The sequence below is a fragment of the Pocillopora damicornis genome, chromosome 2, assembly GCF_964200805.1.
Source record: "Pocillopora damicornis chromosome 2, jaPocDami1.2, whole genome shotgun sequence".
Classification (NCBI taxonomy): Eukaryota; Metazoa; Cnidaria; class Anthozoa; order Scleractinia; family Pocilloporidae; genus Pocillopora; species Pocillopora damicornis.
The window spans coordinates 14,044,883-14,068,725 of NC_142671.1; the positions used below are offsets into that span (position 1 = coordinate 14,044,883).

Below are 23,843 nucleotides of genomic sequence, written 5' to 3' on the forward strand. Positions count from 1 at the left end.
TTATATGGAGAAAAAAAAAACCTTTCGAACAAAGGAAGGAACTTAAAGAAATTGGTAAGAGATGAATCAGTAATAGTCAAAATAACTTAGCGGTGGAATTGCCCAAGATGAATAATTAAGGATTGGTGGTCAAATCGTAATTCGCGATTTTGTGAACACGTACCTTTATTGTTTAGCACCTTAGCGAGTTGGCAGGTGCGTTATTATCCGACTGAAGTGGAAAATCTTGCAGAGGATCGCTTGATCGGCGAGAGAGCGTCACTCAGTTTGCGGTTCAATTACAAGGTTGCCCTGAGGTTGTTCATTTTTAGAGAAGAGTTCACCTGTCATATCATGGTAAGTTGATCTACAATCTTTGGCGTCATTTTTCGCCGCCTTTTGAATTGTGCTCGATCGCTTTTTTTTTTTTACTCGATATCAACCCTTGTGAGGTCAAAGCTGTTAATCCTATTTTCCTGTTAAAAACATTACTTTCCCGACCAGTTTAGGGTGTCACTAACTGTTATGGATACAAGTCGGTAATGTTTGCAAGTCCGGGAACGGTGGAAATTCTCTTCCTTTTGTTGAGTTTTTTTTTTTTTTTTTTTTTTTTTCAGTTACGTTGTGTGTGTGTGTCATCGAGTCCCTTCGAATCCCATTATTTAGTGAGATACAAGCCATAGGTAGCTGAACGGCTCGTTCACGCCATTTCCTTTAAAAGAATCTTTCCACTTGGAAACGACATTTCCTTAAAAATATTTGCAACTTAGGGAAGTAGTAACTAATACTCATTCATGATAATTTCCTTCAGTCTTGGATTACAGTAAAGCCCATGCCTCATTTGTAATTGGCATTTTATAATAATTACTTGGCAATATAAGATGATGCGATTTATTTTTGTTAATTCCTCAAAGTATTGGTAGGTAGGTCGCCACTTAGTGCAGTTCAGGGCAGTCTAAAAAATTTGGTAAAAAGATATCACGGTTTTTTGTCGACAGCGAGAGTGTATTTCAGTTCACATCGGACAAGCAGGCGTTCAGATTGGTAATGCGTGTTGGGAACTGTACTGCTTGGAGCATGGAATTCAGCCTGATGGCCACATGCCTACTGATAAAACAATTGGTGGCGGAGACGATTCCTTTAACACTTTCTTCAGTGAGACTGGTGCAGGAAAACACGTTCCTCGAGCTGTTATGGTAGATCTTGAACCTACGGTGGTTGGTATGTTCCAAACGAAATCAATTGTTCTTGTTAAGACGATTAATATTGAAAATGTACCTGTACGTTTTATTGTGGTTTAGTTTGCTGAAGTGTTTCGGTCACACAATCGATTTCACGCGCGAGTTAGCGTTGCGTCATTTCCGTGTAATGATTTCTTTTGTAAAACACTCTGAGGACCATTTTAAAAGAAATTTAGCAAAGTTAGTCTGATAATTTAAGGAGATTTTCGAGGTGACTTTTTGGTGAATATTTGGAGGACTGATTATTTTTTCATGGGAGGTGGAATAGACGAAGATAGGGATAAAGCCAGAGGATGTTTGAGAAGGGGCACTGTTTGCTTTTTATATCGATTCTCTCAAACACCTGATTGCATCTCAACGTAACCTTTTAGAAGAAGCCAGCTAAATCCCCCCGGGAAATTTCCAGCCAAAGTCATCCTCTGCGTCTGCATTCAACATTCTACCTCGAGAGACGCTGTCTCGAGGATATACAATTTAACAATTTTTAATTGTGACTTTTTAAAACAAAGTGTTTTTGTTTTGATCCATAGCAATTCATTTACTTCTGAAACACAACTTTACGAATCGAATATTTTCTTATGTCGGATCTTTTCCTGCCAAATATCACTTCATTTTCGAATATTATGTAGGAGGTTTGTCACGAGGTGAGAACTTTACCAAAATAAACTGAATTTCCTTAATCCTACACCTATCAATGCTGTATCATAAGAGGCCTTTTCGTTCGGAAAGCCTCACCAAAAAAAAATATGTCAACAACAAACTGCTTATGATTCTCATCAAGATATTTCAGAAAAGCCTGATCGTGCCAGGAATGAATTATGTTTAAATACTTGTTGAAACATTATGGAAAACTTGCGGATGGGAGCTTTTGTAATTGATTGTTTACATACGGCAGGTGCCATCAACAATGTTTGGATTTTCCCAGGATATTGGATGAAATTTTTCAAAGCATAGTTTGTTTTTTTCAGATTTTTTCCGGTGAGATTTATTTGAAATCAGTGACAAGCCTCTTGCCGTGTTTTATTTCCTTATTTCACAATTGAAATCAATTAGATTCTTTTTGCTGCAAAGTTTTCTTGCAATGACTTAATAATTTTTACGCTAAGTTGTCATTTTGTTTCACCTAATGAGTTATGGCACCCTCATTAAAAAACACCACATTCGTAAAATTTTTGGCATAATTAGATATTTTGAAGGCGTTATTAATCAGTGGTGGCTCATTGATCATTATCCAAACAGTTGGATTTCCGAGTTCGTTGCAAATTATGTTCATCACATGCTTTTTCTCATTTTAGAGCAGTTTTGAATTGAGTTTCGAAATACCAAAACCAAAGTAATCCCAGCGACCAATCACAGAAAAGATTTGCATTATCATCAGCCAGTGAAAACAAGCAAACTGCTTAAAAGTGCGGGAAAGCACAAAGACCAGATTGCGATTGTGCGTCTGATTGGTGGAGAGGATGGTGCGAGTGTTCTGAATCAATCAAAGAGCAAAATTAAGTAAAACCAAAGCCATTCCAGACTACTTTCGACACCCAACTGAAATTTATCAAATGTCGAAAGCAATGGGATTATTATTTTTTTTTTACTTCGCTGCACCCTTTTATTGATCTACGAAGCTTGCCCTACTTTTCAAACCAACCAGATGCAAAACTAGAAATAGTAGTGATTTGGTCAGTCACTCTCGTTTTCACGCAGTTTAGGCAGTTTCCTCGATTTTACCTGGTCCACTGTGGATTTCACCTTTCTTGATGTAACGAATTTAAGAAAAGTATTGCAAGTATCCTCATGCTCATGCAAGTCATGAGTTCAGAATTCAGCTCAGGGATATGATTGTCACGCCCATGAAAGAGATACTTGGAATAATTGGAGGGCTTTAATACTTGTCTAAGGGCCTTGTCCTCGCTCGTCAACTTGCCGATACTGGAAGGTGTACGTTTCTCAATTGTTGGCTATTCTTAAAATGATAACAATAGCAAAAGGTATGAAAAAGATCCCAAATAGAACAGCGCCAGTCGGTAAAAGTAAATTTTGCTGATTCCTTTGCCTTTCCTTTCTTTTGTTTTCTTTTTTTTTTTTTTTTCATCGAGTTCTCACTGTATTCAGGTTCTAATGGTAGAAAGTTTTCCTTGTGTTTTCTTTGGTTGCTTATTGTTTTTTTTCCTCTTCCCAGATGAGGTCCGTATTGGTACATACCGCAACTTATTTCATCCCGAGCAGCTGATAAGCGGTAAAGAGGACGCCGCTAATAACTATGCGCGTGGGCACTACACTGTTGGAAAAGAGCACATCGATCTTGTCCTTGACAGAATCAGAAAAGTGGTATGTTTTTTATATGAAGCAATAGCTCCATGAATCAAAATGCTTCCGATACTTTAAATACTTGTGTTTATCTTCCTACTTCGTTTTCCAAAAAACTGCATTGAGACAACGAAAAGCAACACCATTTGAAACTTTGGAATCTATTTTAGTAAAAAATCCTTTTGTGCGAAAGAAGTAATGAAACCGCTGCGAAGGGGTAAACTAAACCTTGTGACAAACCAGTAAAAAAGAACAAAGAAATTATTAATACTAATGAATGGAAGACTAAGAAATTCAAAGTAACGTTTTTTCAGAAACTTCGTCTATAGAAATATGAATAAGAAATAATGTGATATATTAGTTTTCAATTTCGTACAAGTCCTCGTTCATATGTCATTGTGGAACCAGGGTTGTGGCGGAAGTGAGACCATTTGTTTCCTACTTCTGTTTCCTACTTCTGCCCAACATGAGTTAAACACCACACCAGTTGTCACATATGGTTAAAAATTGTTGTTAATTCTTTTCTTAACTCTGAAAAATTTTTCATGGCTTTTCCAGTCGTACTTCCTTCAACATAAAAATTCCTATTCGACCAGAAAACAGGGGATGACGAGCGACTCGGTGAATGTTTCTTGAGTAATAGTTTATTTCTATTTTTATATGACATTCTTTAGGCAGACCAATGTACCGGTCTTCAGGGATTTCTTATTTTCCACTCTTTTGGCGGTGGAACGGGCTCTGGGTTTACTTCTCTTCTCATGGAGCGCCTTTCGGTTGACTACGGCAAGAAGTCTAAATTAGAATTTTCCATCTACCCATCCCCTCTGATAGCCACTGCTGTCGTGGAGCCATACAACTCGATTCTCACGACTCATACCACCCTGGAGCATTCTGATTGTGCATTCATGGTCGACAACGAAGCCATTTATGACATCTGTCGTCGCAATTTGGATATAGAGAGACCCACCTATACTAATCTCAACCGACTGATCGGTCAGATTGTGTCCTCAATTACAGCTTCCCTGAGATTTGACGGAGCACTGAATGTGGATTTGACAGAATTTCAAGTGAGTTGACGAACAATGTGATACAATTCTGTTATAGTAAAGTCAGACCAATGAGCAAAACTAAACATTAGACGAATTCTTTTGATTTTCGAAGTTCATATTCTATTTAGAAGCACTCTCTTTACCCCAAAAAATATTGGACTCCAGCCGATAGAGAAAACTCATCATTACAGTGTGGGTGGGGAGGGAAAGGCAAATAGTACTCCAAACAGACAGGGGATTTAGGCGCTCTCAGACTTATGCTGCTGGCTTTGGAGAATTAACTTTTACGACTGTCTATCACAATCAACAGTAGTTTCTTGAAACTGGTTTGAATTACTGTATAACAGACGAAGATTCCAACTCTTGTCCCCGTTAATGAGAGTCAAGGACCTTAGGCCAAGACATTATTGTTGGAGTCAGCTTCGTCAAGCGTCCTCCTTTGTAGAAAATAAAAAAGCGAACTCGCAAGGTTTAGACTTGTTCGTCTGCCCTGAAGTAAGGACAAATTCATGACAGGACGGAAAATGCGTGCACTGTAAGTACCTCCCGTTGTCCCATACAAACCCTTAGAAAAGTTTTCTAAGGCTTTGTATGGGACAAAGGGAGGTACTTACAGTGCACGCAATTTTCCGTCCTGTCATGTGACTTCATGTCCTTATGTTTGCATGTCTGTCCAAGACCTCAATACTCGACCCACGACTTACTGTTGAGAATTCTTAATTCTTCTTGACTCTTCTCTGCACACTTAACAGACCAACTTAGTGCCATACCCTCGCATCCATTTTCCTCTCGCCACCTACGCGCCAGTTATTTCAGCTGAGAAAGCTTACCATGAACAGCTGAATGTTGCCGAGATCACGAACGCTTGTTTTGAACCAGCCAATCAGATGGTCAAATGCGATCCACGTCACGGTAAATACATGGCGTGCTGCCTGCTGTTTCGTGGAGATGTGGTACCAAAGGACGTGAATGCCTCTATAGCTACTATTAAGACCAAGAGGACCATACAGTTTGTCGATTGGTGCCCTACTGGATTTAAGGTAACGGAGAGAAGATTAGACGGTTAAGAATATATGAAAGTCATACATTTGAACTGCGGATAAAGACGTGAATGAAAGTGATCCTCGCAGTGATGTGCACTACTTAGGCAGTAGTGAAAATAAGGCCTGAAAAAAATTCAGGCCTGTACGGGATTTGAACCCATGACCTCTGCGATACCGGTGCAGCGCTCTACCAACTGAGCTAACAAGCCAACTGGGAGCTGGTCATGATGGTGGTTCTAAATAAACCCGTGAAGTGATGAATAGACGGTTAAGAATATATGAAAGTCATTCATTCGTCACACGGAGGGAAGATTGTCCCATATTAACCCTTTGAACCCCAAGAGTGACTGGCATCTAATTTCTCCCTACAACATCACCCCTGAATCAAAGATTAAGGTAACGAGAATGAAGGAAATCGTCACCACCTAATGGAGCTCTTGATTGTTAAAGAAATTCTCCTTGTCAGCACCTTAGGAAATGTATAGAGAACAGTATGGAGAATATGTTATGATATTAGGGTGTAAAAGGTTAAGGGAGCAACAGGCATTTAAACTGAGAAATACCGTCGCAGTTACTATAAATTTTTTATATGATAAGCTCAGTTATGCACGCATTCTGACTAGTTCTCACTTATGATCTATTGAAGGACAGACGTATAGATGACTTCATCATTAAAACTTTTTTTAATTCTTCATTATCTAAAACAAATAGATTCCAAGTTGCCGTGCGTCTGTTCAGTAATAGATCACAGAGGACGTCAAAATGTGGTTAGAAAATCAGTGACACACTCGGCTGCGCCTCGTGTGCCACTTTTTTGTTCTTACCACATTTTGACGTCATTTGTGATCTATTACTGAACAGACGCACTGCAACTTGGAATCTATTTGTTAAGTAGAAACAACGCACGTCAGGAAGCATACGTCAAGAGAGGTTCGTCGAGGAATGTAATGATGTCTACACAACTTTATTCAGATATTGGATCGGATTCATAAAATTTTTTATCTTTTTCTTTCTTAATTTATTCGGATTACACTAGATCCGCACGGTAAATGAAAGTTTGTAAATCATCTCTATGGCCTTACCCAGGGGAAATAACATGTTTTGGATAATTCTTTATTTTCACTGTGGTTTTCCGTAGGTTGGAATCAATTACCAGCCCCCCACGGTCGTCCCAGGTGGTGATCTAGCTAAGGTACAACGTGCAGTTTGTATGTTGAGCAACACGACAGCCATTGCAGAGGCCTGGGCTCGATTGGACCATAAGTTTGATCTGATGTATGCGAAGCGTGCGTTTGTCCATTGGTATGTGGGCGAAGGAATGGAGGAGGGAGAATTCTCGGAGGCTCGCGAAGATCTCGCTGCCTTGGAAAAGGATTACGAAGAAGTAGGAGTGGATTCTCTTCACGAAGAAGGGGAAGCCGATGAATATTAAAGCTAACATGTTTTAATCTCGGTTAGATTAAGTGTACTTAAGAGGCTGTCTCTCTTATTTCCACCCGGTCAATTTTGCGTCAAAAATAATTTTGCCTGAAACTCTGTTAACAGAAATACTTTACCTAGGAAAGAACTAAATTAGATTTGGTTTGATTCGAAATAATTTTCTGACTGCATTATGGGCCATAATTATTTCCCAGTCCGTTGGGACCGTCGCGACGTCTCGAAAATTGAAAAATAGGCATATTTTGTAACGTTGTAAAATATTTGATTCGCATAGTTAAGCCACAGAATTTATATCAGATTGCTTAAAAACCTTTATAGTTTGCCAAGAAAGTTAGAATTTTCCCTCTCAACATATTTGAAAAGGCGAATTTTAGCATATTCTGACCACTAGAAATCGCCATCGGTCGATGGCCGAAAATAACCTTGATTTAGACGCTAAGTTTTGGGATTTGGGACCTGGTTGACGATTCTATCCTACACAGCCGTTAAGTTTAGACCTTTATAGGCAAAAATATGCAAAAACCCCTGTACGTTTTCGATTTTTCAAAAGTTATGACCGTTTGAATCAGCACATGTACGAGCATTCGCCATTTTTTCGCCTACACCAAAATCGAACCACTGGAGCAGATTTCGTCATAAATACAGCTTACCCGCTTTGCAGCCCGGCTTCATGGCTCACTTCAGAGTTTTTCTGATAACAAAATTGGTGAAATCCATGATAACTTCAACAAATAGCTAGGTATTACCTTCGAAAAGTAGGCGGCATCCATCGTGATTCGTGGTATCAAAACAAATGCCGGAATTGGCCACATTTCGCGGTGAATCACCCATTTAACATCGCTGCAGAGCTGAATTTTTTCCAAAATCAGAATATAAACTCTCCATGTCTGGAAGCTGAGGGAGAAATGAAGGTTTTAGGCTTCTGAAGTGAAGAAATAATCGCTTAAATTTAGATCCAGTTCGATGTTATACTGTTCTCACAAAGGTCCGCACAAAAGAGAAGACCGCTGATAGCTTGTGCCGTACGTTGTGCCATATGGTTTTGTTTTGTATCCCAAAGTAATATTTGGGCAGAAAAATTTTGGATGAAAAGAATAAATGCTTTTACCTGGAGTTTGATATCATATAATTAATAAATCAATTTCAAATATCCTGAGCTTGCTTCTCTCGGTTCCGCGTCGATTGTGTCCACAGAACAGCAACCTGTCAATAGCCGGAGAAATCATGGGTTTATGTGAAATTTCAGATATTCCTCGCTTCCCAAACTGGTGAACTGGACTTAATGATAACTCCAGCAAATACCTCCAAAATTCAGCGGTCGGCATCTGTCGATACTCTTCTTTGACTCGTTGTTGCGAACTAAACTCGAAAACTAAAGCCATGTTTCGCGCTTAATGTCCCGTTGAAACTTTGGATTGCAGCTGCATTCTCTTCAAGAATCAGTCATAGAACTCCACTTGTAAGTCTATGTGTCGAAGTTTGGCGTTTTAGAATTTAAAGCTGAACGATTGCACTATCGCGCATAACAGAGGTCCGCATTAATCATTGCGGGTGAACCCGCTAACCCTTTATTTTTTTTGGAAGACCTGCAAGTGTAGTATGGCATGCAAGTGCTTTTTCGAAACCAGAGAGGCTTCAGTCTGTAGCGAGTCTTCAGCGAGGTTGTTAAAGCTTTCATTGGACAGAGGATACGCATTGACGAGACACCCAGTGAAGGGAACAACAGCTGCAGCAAGAATAGTAGACGAATCAAAGAACACTCTCTGTATAAATAAGATTGAGCATTTTAGTAGCTTCCACAACTTCGATTCGAATATGGAGATATCGGTGTGAGAGTTTGGAAATGTTATGGCATCGGTAAAGGGAAATACATTCCATATGACGTAATTTATATCAAGCACCAAGGTCAAACGTCCCTTCAAACCATAGAATCTCAAGGGTTTTATGATCTTCCTGAAAAGCGTGTGGTCAAGCGTCGTTCAAAGGGCAGCAAGGAAACAGAGAGTACAACGCCATTGTTTGAATGCTCTGTGTTTGGATGTGTTGAAGTGTTCGAAACCTTTTCGCAGCTGGAGCTGCACCTGGACGTTGGAAAGCATACAGTCAGCAGGTTAAAGCCAGTATGATGCAATCAAAAGGGACTGGGCCCTTAAGTTCTCGTCGATAGATACCGCTGGTATCGAGTGTTCGAGCTGTTCGTTAGATTCTAGTACACCACTCACTTCTCCCGTGGATACTTCGCCCCACTCGTCTTTACGAACACTGGGCCGTAAGCAAACCAAGGGGCAGCGTTAGATTTTCAGAGAAGGTAAAAGAATACCTAACGGCACGGTTTAAACTTGGAGAAAGAACTGGGCGAAAGGCCGACCCCGCCCAAGTTGCAGTGGACATGCGAAATGCGAAAAATGAATCAAATGCACGTTTGTTCACTAGAGAACAGTGGCTGACAAAGAACCAAGTTCAGAGCTTTTTCTCCCGGCTAGCAGCAATGCAGCGAAAAGATCAGGGTGTGATCGGGATATCACTGGATGAGGAGGAAGATGTCCAATGCGTCCAGGAAAATTCCGAGCGATAAGATCTGGTAGACAAAGTTAACAAAGAGATCAAAGTCTCACATCCAATCTGCTACGATACGTAGGACCTCTGTGAACGTTATCAAAATAACACACTTCAGAAATTCAATGTGGTTTTGTTGAGAGCCATCTGTAGTCATTTTGAGATCCCTGTAAAATTGAGGGACAAAAAAACAGATCCTCATAGACAAACTGTTGGACGTGATTAGTGATTGTCAGTGTGTTTCCCAGTAGACTTATGTAAACAATGTCTTATACGGTGGCTGAAAGTGTAGAATATGCTCTACTGATACAAACTACCTTTACTTCCGATATCAAGTTCTGACGGCGTTGTTATAGTGTAATATATTATAATATCTAGTAGTCAGTGAAATGTTTTGATGAAATCGATTGAAAATTTACCAAAAGCAACACTTATAACATCTCTTCATACGAAGCATGTGTCAAGTTTTTTAAGCGTTGGCAGCCGATTTCTCCGGCTATCGACAGGTTGCTGTTCTGTGGACACAATCGACGCGGAACCGAGAGAAGCAAGCTCAGGATATTTGAAATTGATTTATTAATTATATGATATCAAACTCCAGGTAAAAGCATTTATTCTTTTCATCCAAAATTTTTCTGCCCAAATATTACTTTGGGATACAAAACAAAACCATATGGCACAACGTACGGCACAAGCTATCAGCGGTCTTCTCTTTTGTGCGGACCTTGTGAGAACAGTATAACATCGAACTGGATCTAAATTTAAGCGATTATTTCTTCACTTCAGAAGCCTAAAACCTTCATTTCTCCCTCAGCTTCCAGACATGGAGAGTTTATATTCTGATTTTGGAAAAAATTCAGCTCTGCAGCGATGTTAAATGGGTGATTCACCGCGAAATGTGGCCAATTCCGGCATTTGTTTTGATACCACGAATCACGATGGATGCCGCCTACTTTTCGAAGGCAATACCTAGCTATTTGTTGAAGTTATCATGGATTTTTGGATTTTAATAACCAATTTGGTTATTAGAAAAACTCTGAAGTGAGCCATGAAGCCGGGCTGCAAAGCGGGTAAGCTGTATTTATGGCGAAATCTGCTCCAGTGGTTCGATTTTGGTGTAGGCGAAAAAATGGCGAATGCTCGTACATGTGCTGATTCAAACGGTCATAACTTTTGAAAAATCGAAAACGTACAGGGGTTTTTGCATATTTTTGCCTATAAAGGTCTAAACTTAACGGCTGTGTAGGATAGAATCGTCAACTAGGTCCCAAATCCCAAAACTTAGCGTCTAAATCAAGGTTATTTTCGGCCGTCGACCGATGGCGATTTCTAGTGGTCAGAATATGCTAAAATTCGCCTTTTCAAATATGTTGAGAGGGAAAATTCTAACTTTCTTGGCAAACTAGAAAGGTTTTTAAGCAATCTGATATAAATTCTGTGGCTTAACTATGCGAATCAAATATTTTACAACGTTACAAAATATGCCTATTTTTCAATTTTCGAGACGTCGCGACGGTCCCTACGGACTGGGAAATAATTATGGCCCGTAATGCAGTCAGAAAATTATTTCGAATCAAACCAAATCTAATTTAGTTCTTTCCTAGGTAAAGTATTTCTGTTAACAGAGTTTCAGGCAAAATTATTTTTGACGCAAAATTGACCGGGTGGAAATAAGAGAGACAGCCTCTTAACAATTTTATCTTGATTGATCGATTAATTCGATGAATTTTTCACTGCTGTGGTGTTACTCTTCCACCGGGTGTTTCCTTCGAGCCTCGGTTTTCATTCATACACTCAGAGTACTTGCTAAGGCACTACTCTCGCATTATCCCTTCTCGATCTATCCTTAGTTAAGGTGCCCAGCGTCAGCGCGCTTTTTGAGAATTGAATTTGCTTATAATTAACTCACACGGACGGTTTAGAAGTGGATAACTTTTTATAATGCTTTGGGAAAGAAATGAGTCCGAGCGCAGAGAAATCCAGCAAAAAAATGTAAGTATTGTTTAGTTTTTTTTAATTGAGGTGCATTCTGTGGGATGATGCATCTGCGCTAAAAATTAAAAGCGGAATCCAATGAGAAAAAGAGCAACAGTTTAAAATCTCAAGAGCACTTTAAATATCCGCAATATTCGCCACCGCGATCATTACTCGAAGGTAGCCGGACGTCTGGTGTTTCCAGAATGAGTTCACTCATTGCATTGTCCGAGTTCTTGCTTGATTTCTTTGATGATTTCATTTGGTTTAAGTTAATCTTTTAGTTCCTTTTCCTGTTTTGTGGGACGGACAGTAGTACTTCAGTAGACGTTTGGAAAAGCTCACGAAAGCGTCACTACAATGTAAACGGATCAATGTCAGTATAAACAACTCTGACGAGATCAGCTTGGTTGCCACGTGTGTGGGAAATGTCGTTCACCAGAAGAAATATCTGAAAAGCTTTTCATCGCGTCAGTCGTCAGTGATTTTTCCGTAATAAAATTAAGTATGTGTGAAACAAAGTTGCTTTTGAAAGATAACCATATCCAATTTTTTCATTAATCTCCGTTGGAGATCTAGAAATTTAATCCTCTAAGTAGATAAAACGTACAAAGCGACGTTATTAAATGCACAAGCAAATCGGTCAGTAATGATTATCGACGTTAGTATCTTAAGTGTATCCATTAGGTACAGGAAAACGTGCGTTCAAGGAGACATCTGTTAGTTAAAACTTTGCTTTTTATATAAACTCTGCTATTTTTAAAACATTCACCTTTGCTCTTACCAATGTTTATGTAATTCATCTGAAGTTAATAAAGTCATCAGTTGAATTCTCAAAGAAACCGCCACATCAAGTTCCCGCGAATTTTACGCAGTTTCATCTGTTCTTGATATTTGGAGGCTATCCTAAAGCTATAAATAGCAAAAATAAAACATCTTGCCAGTTGAACAGGAAGAAAAACCCGCCCTTTGAATCTAGGGAAATGGACCAACTTTAGTTCAGACTTGATATGGGGTGGTACCAATAGTAGATTACACGTCCTCCTTTTGGCTTTTCTCTTCTTGTTTGTTTGTCTATTCGTTTGTAGGGAAGAACAGATGGTTTACCAAAGTTTGAAATTATTCTCAGCTTCTCTATTTATATTTTTTGCGACGTAAGATTATCTAACAAAAATAATTAAACAACAGACAGAGAAGGAAAAGACAGTACGGCTTGTGTCTTGCTCTGGGTCGTAGCTCAGTCATGATTTTGTCATGTCTGTCGACTTAATTAGCAAATTGATAAGTGACGACCAAGAGGACTTTAAGTGGCATAGGGGAAAATGTGGACTGGACCATTAGTCCTTGGACTATTGGACTATTTTTTAACCATTTTCTTGACTATCAGAGATGGGGGGAGGGCAAACCATCAGTACATAGGGAGGGGTGGAATGTAGACTGTTATTACTCAGGTAGGGGTGGGAACTGGACTATTAGTACGTAGGGAGAACTGTGAGGTGGTTGTAATAGTCAATACTACTAATTTATGTAGCTTTTACTGGATCATACATACTATTTTGAGCGCCTTTTCGTAAATTCTTGCGCTGGGCTGTTGCGTTTCTTTGTTTTTTGTCATGTAAATGCAAACTGGCTCCTCAACAGTGGACTGTAACTGTTAGTGATTGATATCGCCAATTCCCTTTTTTGATTCACCTCTGTCCAGTCAAGCATGTGCCTTTTAAGTCGACTTATTCCAGTGCCTAATGATACTCACTGGTTATCACGAATCATCCATCAGTTGCTTCACGTTTCCCTTTGTGTATAGAGTATATCATGAAAAAATTGTAAAAAACGTGACAACCCGTTGCAAAACTTTTGACATGAACGACTCGTTCGAAAAAATGCTTTTATGATCCCGTAAAACTCCATCAATCAGTAGCATTTAGTAATAAACCCACCTTCCACCCCTCCTTACGCACTAATGATCCGCCTCCAACCCCACAGATGGTTAATAACATGTTCAAAGACATGGTCCAAAAAAGGTAAAAAAAAAAGAGTGCAAAAATGTTCCAAAAAAGTCCGAAGAAATAGTCCAAAAGTAGTCCATAGCCCAACAGTTCAATGGTCCGGTCCAAATTTTACCTTAATGACGTCTTATTAGACCACGTTGACATGCAATAAAGTCGGAAACATGCGGTTTGATGTCCGGATGTTATGTTTTGGATAAAAAAAAATCACATGCAGCTATTTGTATAATTAGGAGAGAGCATTATTATCTTTAAATAGGGCTACTCTAAGTACCCAACACAAAAAAAGGTTAAAATTAGAAAAAAAATGAGCTGAAAATCCTATTTTACTGATCCTAAGCTGGTTCTTATCCCAAGGCGAATGTGGTGCAATACACTGTAGTCACGATCGATCATAATTTAATTTGGCAGTCAGTTCAACTTGTTTGTTAGTCATGCGGCATTTTTTCTTAAATCATTTTTCCAAATGACATATAACTACTCCAGAATATGTAATGTACCTCTCAGTCTCCCTTTTCTTGGAGAACTTGACTGTAAATCAAAACTAGATTCTTATTACCATTTTTCCAGAATGGAGTCTCCAGAATTTACATTTTCTTCTTTGTTTACAGTAAAAGTCAAACCTTTCGCTCCTTTTCGAGTTTACCGTCACTGGCATTAATATCCCTGATAGACAATATTTGGCTGAACGTATCTTTTGCAGCTGAACGCACGGTAACATCTGCTTTGCTGCAGTGAGGTTTTAGTTTTAATTGGCTTAATAACTGTTGGCTTGACATAATTTTACGGTCTTTAGTCTTACGCCCTCTTACGCCCGTTTGAAGAGACGGAATGCGCGTCAAACAGTAAATTAACTCCAGGCTGACATTGCTCTAATCGTATAACGTTCCTTCTTGATATGATTAATTGCGTTTTAATAGCAGCTCTCTCAGCGAGTTCCTTTGTTGAACTTAAGCGCGTGCGGGGTTGTTTACTACCTCACTAAAAGTTTCCACGCTCCATCAATCACTAACAAGTCCAAGTGATTTTTTTGCATTTTATTTGTAGAATCAGATCGTATCAAACTCTTTACTTAGTACACTACTTCAGATTGTTTTCTTGTGTCCTATGCAGTACTTAAAAACAAACATTTTCTAATTGAAATCCTTTTTGCCTTCACAGACATAAAACGTTCCGACTTTTTTTTTTCTTGAGTGGTTTTTGATTAGGGTTTTCGGTCTTGCTTATCCATCTCCTGTGTGTGCACTAGACTACTTCAGTTACGCGTTTGCCCAGGATGTGGCCAATGTTGCGTTGTAGCAAAGCATCTCTGCGATAAAGAGCTCGAGGAAGAAAATTGGCGCGACGATCTTAAAGTCTTTATTTTAAACATCAAACTTGTTCTATTCTGGGCTGCTTTCTTACGTTAATTTCTCTCTTCTGACGATAGACCTTTTTTTCACTATTGTTTTTTTCTTAATTCAATTTGTCAGTTATTCGAGCTCTTGAAAGCTTATCTAGAATTCGTGTCAATAAGTGCCTTCAGTGCGAAGGATACTGTTCACTTGGATTAAAGCCGAGCGACCGGCTAGGAGAAAGTCTGCGCCTTCTACTTGATCCTGAAGGCTGAAGGTGCTGAAATCGATATAGAGCAAAGGAGAGTTACCTTCAGCCATGCTACTATTCCAAATAACCATTTTGTTTTTTGTCGCTGGATTGACCTGTCTTCGCCATCCGGTCGTTTATGGAAAGGAAGATTTGGAGACTTCGTTGGAAAAAGCTGACCCACCAAAGCACAGAGAGAAACGATGGCTATGGGGCGGTAAGACTGGCTCTTGTGTATTGCTTACCTTCAGTCTTGAATTTCACATTCTATTTCACTAAAACAACTAACATGCTCAACTCACCGGAGTCTTATCTGAGGTTATACCTTATCCGTATGGAATAAAGCCAAAACATGTTCCTGTTGAACTTCACTTTGAGACTTTGAACTTCACATATTCGTGAATGCTATTTTCGTAGTGTTAGCCTAGAAATCATGTTTTCTCTGAGAAAGCTTTCAGACAAATTTACAGAATACTTTGAACCATTGTGAACTAGAATACTTGCAAGAATCTTGGAAACTTCATTTTTGATCCGGACTGATTTATATAAACCTTTCTGGGGCTTCATAGTCAACCGCAAATATGGACTTTACTTAATGGATAAAATTGCTTTCACGCACCATTCTTCAGCTAGTGATCCTCTATCTCAGGAAAAAGATTTAATGACTTGAAACAAAGAATATTTGTCAGGGGTTTTCTACATTTTCGCCAAGCTGCACCCTAGCTATATGATGTCTGGGAACATCTCAGTACTTCGCGATGTTTATCACAATTATAGCAATGGTCACGAGATCTTAAGTAAGAACGTTTTACTTGACACTACTTCCATAACTTTGCTGAAGTGACCCCTCCGCATTTTTCTTCGGTATTTCTTCAAAGTACTGTATTTTGCTATTCCCAAGGATTTTTTAAATACTCTGCTCTTTGATGTCGATTTATCTGTTGCTTTTTTCCTTAGAGAATTTTCAAAAATAAAGCCTACGCTTCTAGAATAGATCGTGAGACACCTCGATTAGCTTAATCGGATTTCCACTTTATTTACATAAAATAAATGCGGTTTTTTTTTAAGATAAGCGTAGTGTAGTCAGGTCACTTTCGCTTAGTTTCCCAGACAGTCCTTTAAAACCGTTTGGAATTGAACCTCTGGAAAATCTTACGCACTTTAAACCGCTGCTTCTTGTTATTCGATAGCTCAAGACTAAACCGTTCACTGGAAGTTCTTTTCAAAATTGCAAGAATATCTCCTCTTACTTCAGTGAGTTTTGCCAGAACATGGCGCAATTCTTATACAATTTTAGCATGTTCGCAAAGTTAAAATATGCCTTAAGACTTTTCTTTGCAAAAAGTATTTGTGCGTGCTAAGAAGCCGATATAGAGTAATACAGGCGGGCGGCATTTTTTCTAGTAAGGAGCCCCTTCTACAGCCGTATGAATATTCGTGTAAACGGGCAATGAAAAGCTCATATATTTTAACACAAGTGCATTGCCTCTAATCCCTCTTAATTAAACTGTGCTCAGTCTGAACAGGCTTGTTCGTTTTTGGCAGCAAATGCATTGTTTTTGTTATTCTTTGCATAGCCATTCGAAGAAGTTAGATGCTTTTTTTTTTTTTTCCGTAACGCAGACTATGAACAGATTGGAGTCTTGCCATATTGAGTTTTGCAGTTAGAATTGAAGCATTACTCTTATTTAAACAATGGATCTGTTCCACTAGATCCTTTGGCTGTTACTGAACAGTTTTGAAACTACGTGCTGAATTCGCCAGGAGTTTGTAAGTAGGTCTAATCATTGGAATTTTAGGCATGGAAAACATATCCAAGAAATAATATTTTCATAACTTTCAGATAGTGCAGGAATGTCAATTGCACTCACGGAGACAAGTTCAAAACGAGAAAGATTAATTGCCATTCTAAACGGTAGCAGTTTGTTTTAATTGCAAGATGTTGATCCATATCAAAAGATAGATAATTGATCAAATCTTTTTTTCCGGAAATGGACTGGGAAGAGGTTCTACTAAACAGTTCTCAATTATACCGGACACGTTTCATTTACGAGCAGCGAGCGAGAGCTCATTCCGATAACACCGAGGCACACCAGAGGAATACGAACGAATGTTTTGAATTCTTAAACACTTAAGACACACGACCGCCTTGTTTTCGCTCTGTCTCCTGCGTGTACATTGCTGGGCGCATGCGTAATGATTGCCTAGATAACACTCCGGAAAAGAAGATCGTGATCATTTTACACGGCAGCGCGAAACCAAAGGCAAAGAAACCACCTGAGCAGAGACCCATTCTCAAGTGCATGTCTATTCACATTTCATTTTCTTGGCTCAAATTAGGGTGTGGTTTCATTCCTGGATGTGAAAAATGCAGCGATGGGCTTATTTGCAACAAATGCAGACCAATTTTTACCCCTGTGGAGTACGAAAGGAACAAAAAGAAGATCATAAGGTGCAGCCGCTCCTGTCCTCCAGGCTACAATGTCACATCTACAAGGGAATATCCCAAGATTTGTGTTAGAACACAATTTGGTAAGTTGAATCAGAGGCATACCAATATCATTTCTTGAGCCTCAAACAACTTCCTGCAAAGCGGTTTATCTGATATTACTTGGGCACAGAGACGATGGTGCATCTATATCAAAAGAGGATATCATGTCTTGCCTGTATGTGTTTCTTTTCTTGCTGTACAGGTTGCAGTTATCGTGGTTCAGTTCTTGTTGCTGAAACGGTGAATCAAGTGGGCAGTTAAATTATTACATTATTATCGCTAGGTGAAATATACCAGATAAAAAGTCACGCGTAAACTAGTCACGTGAATAAGGGGTTGATATCACGTGTATAGGTCATTAAATACCTGGCACGGAGGATTAAATTTAAACAGACACTATTCCAGCCCCCTTTCGATTGCTAATGATATGATTACAAACAACGCAAATAAAAGCGTCTATTGCCAATGGCAAGTTTTCAGCCTCGAAGGTGATCGCTCCTCAGTTAAAATTGATTATAACCAAAGCCCTTTATCTCCTTGAAAATTCATTGCCCTGCTATTTAAGAAAAGTCGTTGTTCTGATGTTCAAGGTTGTTCTGCACGGCATTGTGAAGACTGTGAACCTCACAACCCAGTTAGCTGCGTGAACTGCACTCAGGGATACTATTCAGTGCAAAAAAGGGTTATGGGAAACGTGAAATGCGTGAAACAGTGTCCAGATGGTTTCACCCCGAACCTGAACACTGATGGGAAGATGATTTGCAAAGATACACAGTCAAGTAAGAGTGATAAAGTTATTAGTTAGTTGTAGGTTGGTAGTTTGTCCTTGGGGGTTGGCAAAGCGGGGTTGCACAAGTTATGCCCAAAAACTCTCGAAAAAAGTTCTGTTGTTTTAGTACAGCTCTCAATTTTCTGATTTCCAAATTGTCAATATCAATATAAAGAGAAAGAAGAGGAATATTTAGAAGAAGAGGAAGGCAGCACATGAGTCAACGTTACATGATGCTTTTCATACAGGAGATCGGTATGCGCCAGGAACCATATGATTTTTATCTTCTCTATTTTGCTGCTTACCTACTTAACGTTTTGATATTCCAAATTATAAGCAAAAGGATCGAAAACTTTCTTTTAATTTCCAAAGAACTCGCTTACAATCCTAAGAGGACACACAAAACCCGAAGACAGTGACTGCATCTCTAAATTTTACCATGAGGTATCATTATCGTGGTCAAGTGTCATAATTTTAGATATACAATTTAATGGCGAATATTTAATTTGTAAGGTTTCCGAACCACACTTCTCCCTTAATTACTGAATTTATCTTTTGGACTGGAGGGATATAAAACGTTAGTGAACGTAAGATGAGTCTCTCAATAGATTGCGTCACCATATTGCGTTCTTCAAAAACCTTGCAGAAACACACATTAATTCAATTTGCCTATTTTCAGAATGCCAATCGTTTGTGCCTAAATGTGCTACGTGCCTAGATAGCGTACGCTGTCGAAAGTGCAGGAGTGATCTGCATGTCTTCTTCAACAAAACCGGCATGGCTTGTATTCAGAACTGTCCGAGGGGCTTCGTATCCGCCGACTCCCACTATTTCGGAAAGTACTGTAAAAGGCCACTTGTCGGTAAGTGACAAAATCGGATCGTCTTTGATAAGATAAGCTTTCAATAAGATTTGAAACCTCGACTGATTCTTTCAATGTCAACAATGAAATGAAAAAAATGAACTTTAATTAACACCAAAACAATTAAACATTTTAATGAAATAATTGAGATACTCGGTGCACTTTGATTTATTTAAAGACAAATTGTTTGTTCTACAGTTGCACTTAATATGCGTTAACCGACCCAACGACCCACAGCGGTGGTTTGGAGAACACTTGAGAAACTCATCTTCTCCCAGCATTACGCTGCCTGAATTCTTACGAGAATTTACGTATAGAAAGTACAATCAATTGAGTTAACTCTGTACATCAGCAATACTGAAGAATAAACTTACATATGATAACTTGGTGTTTTTCATTGTATATGTTTGTATTGTAACTGTGGTGCTGCGTCGGTGGTAGAGTATAACAGGGTAATTTTGTATTATCAACTGAGTTGATAATGTAAATTGGCCTCCGTAAAGAGTTTTAAAGATGACGTTTCGAACGTTAACCCGTCGTATACCGCTCTGACGAAGGGCTAACCCTCGAAACATCAGCTTGACGGTGGTTCATTTACGTTATCAACTAAGTTGATAATGCTAAATCAGCCTGTTCAGCGTTTGGTATGAGATCACATCAGCTTAATGAATTTTAAATTTATTAAACCAGATCAAATGGGCTTTAAATATGAACCCAGGTCACCTTACGTATGGTAAGCATTTCTTCTCTTTTTTTCCTTGGCGTGGATAGAATGCCGATCAATTTCAAACTGTGAGAGATGCCCTGACAAGATCAATTGCCGCAGATGTAAGCCAAAGTTTTACAAGCTCAAAACAAATCCGTTGTCCCACGCAAAATGTGTTTCGTCGTGCCCAGCAGGGTTTAAAAGGAAAGGAAGGAGATGCCAACGTATAAGGGAAGGTAACTGAGATCAAAGTGATGAGTATTTCAATGTAGCTGTGTTTTATTGGTAACTAGGTTTGCATGCAGCTGTCTTGCTCGCCATGTTTCCAAAGCAACCACTTGTAATTATAACCCATTTGGATGGGAGCCAGATACTTAGATCCTTTTATTTTACCGTGATTCCAGCTATACCCGACTCCAATTGCCCATTTCATTTACAAAGACTTCAACTCCCTCACTTCTATCATCTTTTAGACGGATGTTCTGGCGAGTATTGTTTGACATGCAAGGATGGTTGGTATCGCGTTAATTACAATAAAAGACATTGTCAGCGCAAGTGTCCCAAAGGCTTTTACATTCTTGGAGAAAAACAGAAATTCTGTCTCCGTAAGTACAATAACAAGATAGTAAGCCAGTTCCTAAGCAATTGCATAGAAATTGGTTCAAGAAGAGTATTTCATGAAGAGATGACCATGCGTCGAAGTTTCTGAAAATTAAGGAAAACAAAACCCTTGAGTTTGTCCTTCACTTTAAAGCCGGTTGTTATAAAGGAGAAATTTTTGAAGTGAAAGCACTCGGAAGATTGGCCAACTGGATCTCTTAACCTCACTACCTCGAGGCCGGATGATTTTAAAGAGGGTAGATTGTAGCTTAAAAACGTATTTCATAAAAATCATACATTAAGAACGAAGTAAATTATTGAAATAAAAGGGAGGTACTGAAACCAAAATAGGCTTTGAGACAAAAATTTGGTTGTTTTAAGCTAGACTGTCGACTATCAACATCTTATTCTCTCCTTTTGCTACGTTATTTGCCATAGGATGCCTGGCTCGATGTGAAGAATGTATGAACGGTTTTGACTGCGGCAAGTGTGATCCAGGAACTTTTAAACTTGTCCAGGGTCTGCACACGTCTTGCGTGACAAGCTGCCCCTTTGGCTATGCGAGTCATGATAACGTCAAAACCGGAAGAGTATGTACTTCTAAAAGGTTTGTTTGCCAACGAAGCCTTTGGCAAAGGGCACCCTCTTAAGATCCTTATCGCTCACTGTGTGGGCATATTACCGAGTGAGGCGCAAAAAGGTGCTATCCCAACTGTATAATTATTATTCAAAGTTAAGTTTTGAAGGTTAGCTATTTCTTATACTCTATTACGGTTGCATGGTCCTCAAACGTGGTCCGCGATCTTTTTTTAACTAGACTTGATTTAATTTTTCGAAATGATTCCATACCTCTCTCCAATCTGAGTTGTATTTTCCCTTATTCCAATACAGGATCACGTGATCAAGCTGACGCTATTGTGATATCAGTCCTATAAATAAACATGAAAAAAGGAACATGCGTGTCCAGTTAAATCGCTGCTAAAATAGGAGTTTGGTTTGCTGGTTATTTACAACTTGTTTAGAGGAGATGTACCCGAGTACATGCACGTGCACAGTCTGTTTTAAAATTTGTTTAGAGCTCTTTCCAGTGATATTCGAGAGATAAACAATAGTAAAGTTACCTCGGGATATTTGAGTTGTATGACTCTCCGCACTTGCTTCTAATTCGCTGAATGTCCGGTCAGCCTAGAATTCTCATTTAGTCAGCTTAGCCATGTTAAGAAAGAAAAGAATTACCAAATGAAAATTTAGCAAGTTTATAGTTAGTGATAAAGCATTTAAGCTGTGGGACCAAGCTGACCTCCTACTCCACGACCCTCTCCCCTTCCACTTACAGGCCATCATAGGAGACGCTAAACTATTCTTCCTTATAACCCAGACTTGCTATTTCGAGAAATTCTAATTGACTCGTCCTTGTAAGGTAAGGAAACAGGTCTTTTATAAAATAATTGAACGCATTGAACAGACATGCAAACATTAATTGAGTATCTTCGTAAACTTGAAATATCAAACCGATATCATAAACAATAACAACGAGGACCAAAACAACCATGACATAGAAAAGTCTAATGAAGCTTGGTTCTTTAAAAACTGTATAATATGATATGCCTCAGTCTTCCTTAAACGTTTAATTCCTTGAATGTCAGTGGTGGTAAGGTTAGCTGTTTCTTCTGAAAAAGTATCTTGAGGGGTCAAAAGTTTTGCCTTTTTTTCTAATAAATTATGTACATGCAATCATCACTGCATCACAATACAGAGAAACTTCGACGATTGAGGGGAGAGTCCTTCTCAAACAAGCACAATGTGTTGAGCAAGAATAGCTCCTCTCAGGATTTTGTATGATTAGGATGCAGTAACGTAACTATTAGTGGATTAGTTGTATACCGGCAACATAGTGACAGGTGGTAATAAAAGCGAGGAGCTACTCAGGAGTTTAAACCTTCTTTAATGCCTAAACACTCGGTGATTAGGGGCGGATATTGGAATTTTTGATAGGGAATCCAAAATGACCTCTCGACCCACCATAACCCACATCTCTTCTCCTCTGTAGGAAAAGAAATAAAGTCCGTCCCACTTATAATAATATGCGATCGTGTTGTGAAAAGAATTTTGGTGTCAGACAAGTAATAAAATAAACACACAGGTCTCATAGGGGAAGGGAGGTGAGGGAGAGGTTCTATCCCTGTGGATCTGCCTCTGGTGATGAATATGGGTTGATTATCTTTATCATCATAACCTGTATTGATTGTCTTTTATTACGCGCTGATCTCCATAGTTAGTTTATCAATGAGTCACTTTGAAAAGTGGAAAATACAACGTTTTCTGAGAGGTTGTTTTTTGTTTTGTTGTTTTTTTTTGATAAGGTCGTGTATCAATTAACCGTACGTTTGTAAAGTTTGGCTGGCCACGATGCACGAAATGTTTCCTTTAAAAATGAACCAAAAGACTGCAATTTCATGCAGAAATGATTTAATTTGTTCTAAAATAACCGTAAATAGACTTGCACCTCTATGATAGCGGGTGGATTCTACTCCTTTACCCGTTTCTCGAACTGTGAAACTTAACGGTAACAGTTCCGCATAAAAATTGAATTGTTTATCTGTGATTTTAAGCGGAACCTGTGAGGGGTTAATGCTCTTACCTTGATAATTCTCCTGCCGAATGCTAACCATGGTAAAAGAATGAAATTAAACTAGAAGCAGAAAATCAAATACATGAATAATAACCAGAGGCAACAAATAAACGCAAATAGTAAAAGATAATCGGTAAGTTATATCAATGTTCCACTACTAAGTGATGAGGAAAAGTTAGCAAACAATTAAAGGAGCCAAAGAAACACCAGACTGTGTGACGTAACTTACTGCATGTGCAGGTGACGAAAAATTTTTTTAATATTCAGGAGAGATCAGTGCATCCTTTGAAGACAAGCTGAAACTAATAAAGCCAAGCCTGTGTACAGCCGCCTTCATCCCTCAGAAAAAATTTGCAATGAAGGGGGCCAGGGAGCTGTACACAAACTGTAAAAGCCAGATTCGTGTTTTGAAAAGGGCTTTTTGGGTTGACGTTCTAGGGCTCTCGATGATCCAAGATTTTGAAGGTACTGGGATGATGATGATGCGACTCACAAGACCAGTCAATTGGTTCAAGTCATCCTTACATTTCCAAAGCCTCTTTCTTAAAAAGAGGGCGAGTACAAAGCCTTCAGCGTGGAAATAATTTATCACTCTCAATCAAATAAAAAG

General features: G+C 39.0%; 2 protein-coding genes and 1 long non-coding RNA gene across 6 annotated transcripts; 2 read left to right on the forward strand and 1 right to left on the reverse strand.

Moving 5' to 3' along the window:
* The first annotated feature begins 144 nt into the window (after positions 1–144).
* Positions 145–8,166, forward strand: LOC113674807 (tubulin alpha-1D chain). Of its 2 annotated transcripts, none has more exons than XM_027191303.2 (6): positions 145–336; positions 978–1,200; positions 3,394–3,542; positions 4,196–4,588; positions 5,323–5,610; positions 6,752–8,166. In XM_027191303.2, exons 1-6 carry the CDS (start codon positions 334–336, stop codon positions 7,043–7,045), a joined length of 1,350 nt encoding a protein of 449 aa, XP_027047104.1. In that variant the 5' UTR covers positions 145–333; the 3' UTR covers positions 7,046–8,166. The 2 variants fall into 2 exon arrangements, with proteins under 2 accessions (XP_027047104.1, XP_089053841.1); XM_089197715.1 differs by having other exon boundaries at positions 204–336; positions 955–1,200.
* Positions 8,167–14,780: 6,614 nt separating this feature from the next.
* On the forward strand, positions 14,781–22,932 carry LOC113674808 (cysteine repeat modular protein 2). Of its 2 annotated transcripts, none has more exons than XM_089197716.1 (8): positions 14,781–15,390; positions 17,514–17,705; positions 18,255–18,443; positions 19,113–19,295; positions 20,067–20,237; positions 20,406–20,606; positions 21,040–21,208; positions 21,493–22,932. In XM_089197716.1, the coding sequence occupies exons 1-8, from the start codon at positions 15,243–15,245 to the stop codon at positions 21,500–21,502; spliced, it is 1,263 nt and encodes a 420-aa protein (XP_089053842.1). In that variant the 5' UTR covers positions 14,781–15,242; the 3' UTR covers positions 21,503–22,932. The 2 variants fall into 2 exon arrangements, with proteins under 2 accessions (XP_089053842.1, XP_027047105.2); XM_027191304.2 differs by having other exon boundaries at positions 20,475–20,606.
* Positions 20,257–23,596, reverse strand: LOC149049996 (uncharacterized). 2 transcript variants are annotated; one of them, XR_016184059.1, is made up of 5 exons: positions 23,463–23,596; positions 23,243–23,293; positions 21,723–21,807; positions 21,451–21,530; positions 20,257–20,706 (listed from the first exon to the last, which is right to left on the reverse strand). It is a non-coding gene; the product is annotated as an uncharacterized LOC149049996 (long non-coding RNA). The 2 variants fall into 2 exon arrangements; XR_016184060.1 differs by having other exon boundaries at positions 23,243–23,265; positions 23,463–23,595.
* Positions 23,597–23,843: the final 247 nt, after the last annotated feature.

What these genes read in the sequence shown, in the direction of transcription:
- LOC113674807 (XM_027191303.2), top strand. An exon ending in TCTTGAACCTACGGTGGTTG is followed by an intron (nt 1,201 to 3,393) that starts GTATGTTCCAAA and finishes TCCTCTTCCCAG; the next exon opens with ATGAGGTCCGTATTGGTACA. An exon ending in TTGACAGAATCAGAAAAGTG is followed by an intron (nt 3,543 to 4,195) that starts GTATGTTTTTTA and finishes GACATTCTTTAG; the next exon opens with GCAGACCAATGTACCGGTCT.
- LOC113674808 (XM_089197716.1), top strand. Translation starts at nt 15,243, where the DNA reads ATGCTACTATTCCAAATAACCATTTTGTTTTTTGTCGCTGGATTGACC. An exon ending in ATGCCAACGTATAAGGGAAG is followed by an intron (nt 20,238 to 20,405) that starts GTAACTGAGATC and finishes CCGTGATTCCAG; the next exon opens with CTATACCCGACTCCAATTGC. An exon ending in AAAACAGAAATTCTGTCTCC is followed by an intron (nt 20,607 to 21,039) that starts GTAAGTACAATA and finishes TATTTGCCATAG; the next exon opens with GATGCCTGGCTCGATGTGAA.